At 38.4% G+C, this 5,992-nt stretch overlaps 1 protein-coding gene across 1 annotated transcript in view; it reads right to left on the reverse strand.

Moving 5' to 3' along the window:
- Positions 1-2,675: 2,675 nt before the first annotated feature.
- Positions 2,676-5,992, reverse strand: part of LOC118332801 (multiple epidermal growth factor-like domains protein 10) — a 10,680-nt gene continuing 7,363 nt past the window's right edge. Inside the window, exons 10-14 of the mRNA XM_035668230.1 lie at positions 5,547-5,662; positions 5,314-5,437; positions 5,070-5,114; positions 4,768-4,977; positions 2,676-4,546 (exon numbers count right to left, since the gene is read on the reverse strand). Coding sequence (XP_035524123.1) covers positions 4,380-4,546; positions 4,768-4,977; positions 5,070-5,114; positions 5,314-5,437; positions 5,547-5,662 — 662 coding nt within the window. The 3' untranslated portion in view covers positions 2,676-4,379. The remainder of the gene's footprint in view (positions 4,547-4,767; positions 4,978-5,069; positions 5,115-5,313; positions 5,438-5,546; positions 5,663-5,992) is intronic.

Here is a 5,992-nt window from a genome sequence, read left to right on the forward strand (position 1 = left end):
TGGGTCTCTGTAAATAACTGTACGTATGGTGTAGACCTGCTCTATTTGAAGTGTGTCCTGAGATAACTTTTGTTATGAACTGCCGCTATACAAATAAAATTGAACTGAATTGTATCTAGAGCCAGTGTTTGGTTTTTCCGTTCTGGGCTCCCTTTGTAGATAAAACGTCAGGTAAGAAAAAGGTAACAAAAACACAGATTCTTATTTTCAGGTTATTATACACTAATGAAAACATACCTATGAATATTATATTCCTAGCAGTCAATCCTAAATTAAATATGGATCTTAATCCCAGATCAAATGCACATTGCAGGACTTTCAATATTGTCTGCTGTGTTTTTAAGTTAAATATAGGCCTATTTATTTTTGTTTCTTGTTTGTGTCTTTTCTGTGTTGTTGCAAATGAACCTGCTGTGATGCAGGAAAAACTTGATTTGACAAAGTATCATCATCATCATCATTATCATCATAAGAACAATTCAAGCAAATAAGAGGAAATGTCTTTGTATATCACGTACTGCATGAGGCCCAATGTATCATTTCTTTCCCCTTGGTACAGAACAAATGAACCTAACATTTGTGACTTGTAGTAATATTTACTTCTGAACAGTATCAAAACTCAAAAGGTTCTGCCGAAAAAAATCTTTCATTAAGTGCTCACAAATTCCACACACGTAAAACTATTTCATCATATTATGTCATTTTATTCCAAAACTTTTGAACAAACAGCACTATAATGCAAAACAAAACCCCAAAAAGCGTAATAGATAGAATCCCCTGATGGTAGTGGCTAAATCATTGTCACCTTATTGGGGAACAAATGTGCAGTTTTTGTGTACGTGATTCTTCTTCCAACTGGAGGATTAAAGAACCAGTTAAGAGAGATTTGAACAGATGAATTTGATGTATTTGTTAAATTTCTTCAGCTCAAGCATTCCTGTCAGATCAAACATCTCAAGTCACCCTTTGAATACACAGAAAGGGGAAAAAGATAAAGGCAGTATCTGTAAAAGACTCAAGTTTCCCGCTTTTCATAATCCTTCAGTTCAACCAAATGCCACATTTGTTCCGGTTTTCAATTTCAGACATAAGACCCTGGGTGATGTTAATATTTTACATCAGAATTGATCAAACTATATACATTATTTTACAAACATTTCAAATAAGCTCAGAATAGCTTAAGACTGCTATTTTAGGCCATTCAGAATACAGGAAAGACAAAAAGAAAAAAATACAATCATTCAAAAGCAAATGTTCTGAACAATTTTCTGTGATACATGACAATGACAATTACAGATGAATAATGTGAACTGTTACTGTTACAGTTAACCTTTCAAAAAGCCAAAGTCCAGCTTAAGCTTGCATTTTATTAGATATGTTCAGCCCTTTAAACTGCACAGTGATAAAGATCAGCAACTGTGTTAGGTCTTATTGTACAGATGACTGGATTAATGTGGTGATATAAGGATGTTTCCTGAAGCGGTACTATCAGACAAGACGAAGATGTAATTGTAGAATTGTAGAAGGAAACATATGGTATCCCATTTTTGCCAATGTGTTGAAAAAAAGGATCCTGTAAGTCACTATAATGAGAAACTTTCCGAAAATAATGACTTAGTATCTCAAATTATGAGAAACGTTATCTAAATAATGATTAGTATCATAAAATAATGAGAAACTTTCTCAATATTCTGACTTAGTATCTCAAAATAATTAGAAACTTTGAATATTTTGATTTATTATCTCAAAAATCATTACATAGGTGGAAATGGGCTGCCATATAAATATGATCCTTACCACCGCAGGAACTTCTTTGGGGACAAATTCCTGGAACTAAATCTGGGCTCTGCTCAGGAGGTGATACTAACAGGAAGTTCTAGGTACAATACAATACAATACTGGGCTGATCTACAGTACTCATTGGTCGGATTCCTACATTTGCTGCCATCTACTGGTCTGTATTCTTTCACACAGAGCTTTAAATAATGTTTTTAATAACACTCCATTCATGCATAACAAAAAGTTATTCAGTATATCAACACAATGAGTAAACAATCAAATAAAATAATGCATTTAAAGCTGCATTAGGACACTTTTATGAAAATTACTTTTTGTCGTATTTGCTGAAACTTTCACTATATCCCGACAGTAGAACACGAGACAGTTAATCTGTGAAAAAATCTGGTTCCTCTGGCTCTTCCTAGTATTTGCAGAATGCCATTCCCAACGCTTTCGGTCCTAAAGCTTCAAGCAGCCAACCCAAAGTGTCGGTATTCGACTCCCTGGGAATGAGACTCAACAATCAAGCCAGAGAAACCAGATTTTTTCACAGATTATCTGTCTCATGTACTACTGTCAGAATAAAGGGATAGCTTCATCTTATAAAGGTTACCTACTGCAGCTTTAATTTTTTTTTTAGTATGATGCCATCTGAAAGATATTAGGATATAAATGCGATGAGCATTTTTCACAAATTTCTGACATTTCATACATGATACTATTAAAAAAATAATTTCAGTATTCAGTTTCAGGGCCTGTAGCCTGAATTCTGTCATTGGGACACATTTCAAGTTTTTACTTTTAGAAAATCAAAAAGTACTTGCAGTGTAATTACTGAATAGCATCCCCATTGGGAGGCTGGGACAAGTGCTTGAAAATTGGAACTCTTTTGGGTGTTTGTTATCTTGATTCTGCCCGCATCGAGATTGGATCTTGATATGCAAATTCAATAGGCTGTCAACAAACAACAACTCCGGCCAAGAGAAATGATGGGGAATACTCTATGAAGGACCGCTACATACAAAGCAAGGGTCCTGTGACAGATAAAGACATCTGCAGGCTTACTACCTAGGCTAATGTTACTTATACTGTATAAAGGTCAGCCAAGTGCTTCTCATCTTATTTTTCATTGTAGTGGTCCCTCGAGGGTCTCCTGAAGCATTGTTTAATTTGCTGGCTAAGATCTAATCACAGTGCAAGTTAGCCCTCCAGATGAGTTCAGGCCTATCCAAAAGCATTCAGACTGTGATGTGTTCTGCTTGCATTTACCCTTCCACTAAGGTGTTCTACCTAGTCCACATGAGATATCCGAATACAGATTACATGTTAATACAAGGTAGGAAACAGGCTCACAATAAACATGGGGCCCCTGGGGCAGTTGCTCGGTTACAAATCCAGCACTGGTTCTACTGTCCTGATCAAATACTACCCACACCTTTGTTGATAACTGAAAATTAACTGCAATGGCTGAGCAAGATGGATTAAGTAATCATCAAGTGCTACTCTATGGAAGAACATCCAGCTTAGAAGACCTTTTGTAAATGGTGCAAAGGATCATGATGTATTAGGATATTTATGAATTATGTTTTTAACTGTCTTCTATTATTCTGCAGGGTGTGCTGATTAATTGAAAAGGAAATGATCTCAAGTTAGTGGGAAATCAAAAATGGAATATGGAATATTGATACGATCAGAAGGTGCTCAGCTAGGAACCTCTTGGATTTAACAATTTAAGCTACGCTGATAAAAATAGTCTTTAAATGGAACTGGTACCTTTGGTTAACTCAAATACTAATCCAACACGGACTGACTGCATTTGATGTTATTGTGATGTGCAAACATCAAAAACACTGTCAGCAGCTAGATTCTACTACTTACGAAAAATCTAATCTTTGATATAACTGCTAATATTCCATCAAATTAGCAATTTTCTAATACTGTTGTTACAAAAATAGATTTGATTGGTATTGAATGTTATATGCTAACATCATAAAGGCTTCTGTATGCTTGAAACAAAGTACTCGGATCATTTAACAGCAGCTGAAACCACCATCCAGACAGGGCTGCGTCCGATGATTTTTGTATCTTTCCAAATCAGACAATACTGGAGTCTTGGCCACCTTTATGCAGCGACTGGCGATTTGTCGCAATAAGACTACAAGACAGGCAAAAGACGCAGAGTTCTTGGACAGAGATCTGGAAGGCAGTCAGAAGGAGGCTATGACAGGAGGCTTTTCAGGCTGCCTTCGAGTGTGGCCATTTGGGGACAGGTAGAAACACTTTTGTCATTAGTAGTGGTGAGACACTTTGTACGAACTGCTTCATTCGAAGCATACTTAGGCCTAATCTCCCAAACATGTGGAATGACTTTCAAAGACTTAATCGCAGTTTACAAATTGTTGTAAAAAAAGAACAGCTGTACCTCAACACTAACCTCCAAAGTCTCATATACCCACTTAGTTAAAAAAGAAGTCGTGATACATATAAGTCAAAGTATAACAGCAAGAAAACGAGTAAAGTATGTTGTGGGTATAAAGTGTGCCTGTTTATGGAACATCTAGTGCTGGAGCTGCAAGCTGGAGTACTTGGTCTCTGTGCCATCATTCACTGTCCAGCTCCTTGTGGTCTGAGGACAGACTCTCTCTGGCTGGCAGGAGGTCGTAGTGACAGGGGATGTGGCTGTTTTTTGGTAGATCGTATGGATCCTGACCAAACTGAACGTGGCCATTGCTGTGTTCAGTTGGCTGGATGGTGCTCACGGTTGGCTCTGAAAGCAAAGACAGCCGAGTTGGTAGTTACAGGAGGAACACACATTCTGGAGAAAAATGGTTACTTATTGAGTCTCGTTCCTAGGATGTCAAATACAGACATGTAGGCACCCCAAAGCATCTGTATTATACTGTAATTGAAAATTTGACCTAGTGCCCACCCCTAATTTGACAGAGCAGTAGAATGACAATGATTAAATACCAAATATAAGCTCCTCACCAACTTCATAGACATTCCGGTTAGTGGTCGGGCTACTGTTACTGATCTCAGCGTACGGTGAATCGCGTCTGGCCGGTGATTTCATTTCCACGTAGCCACACTCAGTGTTTTTGGCTGTGAGCAGGGGGGGGTCCTTTATCGTAGCATATGGATTTTCAGAACTGTTGAGGGAACAGGAGCTGGCGTGATAGAGTGTGCCCTTCACCAGATCTGGATCACACGGACAGAGGGAGCCAGTGAGTGGGGAATGCCAGCAATTAACTGAGCAGTTCAGCATTTATTTTTATAATTCTAGGATTTACCACGTAAAGATTTCCCCATGTATCTTCTGTCAACTCCATAAGCTCCTGGTGTGAAGAAAAATAAAAGGAAGGGCAGTGAATGGTAGAAGCAAAAATTATGCAAGAGACCATTATCAACACTTATAGAGAGATCTATAGTGGGATGGGGGGGATAGAGGCTCACTATGATTTAAAGCCAACAATACACAAAGATTAGAGCATAATCCTGCCATCTGAGTACACTAGAATGCATTCAATGTGTCACCTAGTTCATTGAAGCAGTCCCCTTGTTTCCAGTCTGCAGGTAGTGTGCCAGTGTGTTCAGCTAGAGGAGCCCTCTTCCTCTGATCCACATTCTTCAAGTTGACAAACAGCTGGTTGCTCTTGGCCTGAAAAATAAAATAAACACATCAGTTAGAATATTTATTAACATACACATTCCATACTGTCATGTCTTATAACCACCTCAGTAGGGTCTGAAAAGGTCCGCTTCCATACCTTTCCATATGGACCATTGTTAACATGTGGGGGGCTGATGCACTGGGTCAGAGTATGATAGCTGGGGTTGGAGAAGTAGTTGCTGGGGTGACCCTCACAAGTTGGTGGATGAGCATCTGAAAAATGACAAGGTGACAGGAACTCTAACCAGGATGCACTAAATGACCAGTTCATTAGTGCTTTCAGAGCATGAGACTAAATCACACTATAATCAGAATCAGCTTTATTGTACAGTATGTACATGTGAACATGTACATACTCATACACTCCAGCTTTAAAGGTCCAGTGTGTAGAATATAATGGCATCTAGTGGAGAAGTTGCAGAGTGCAACCGTCTGAATACAGTGCAGCCTTCCTACCTTGTGTCGGAGAAACTACAGCGGCCAAAAAACGTCCCATTCTTAGGTAACAGAACAATTCTTATTTTCAGGTGATTATAAACAAAT

This window comes from Morone saxatilis, unplaced genomic scaffold (genome assembly GCF_004916995.1).
Source record: "Morone saxatilis isolate NCDOM2014 unplaced genomic scaffold, NCSU_SB_2.0 Contig21, whole genome shotgun sequence".
NCBI lineage: Eukaryota > Metazoa > Chordata > Actinopteri > Moronidae > Morone > Morone saxatilis.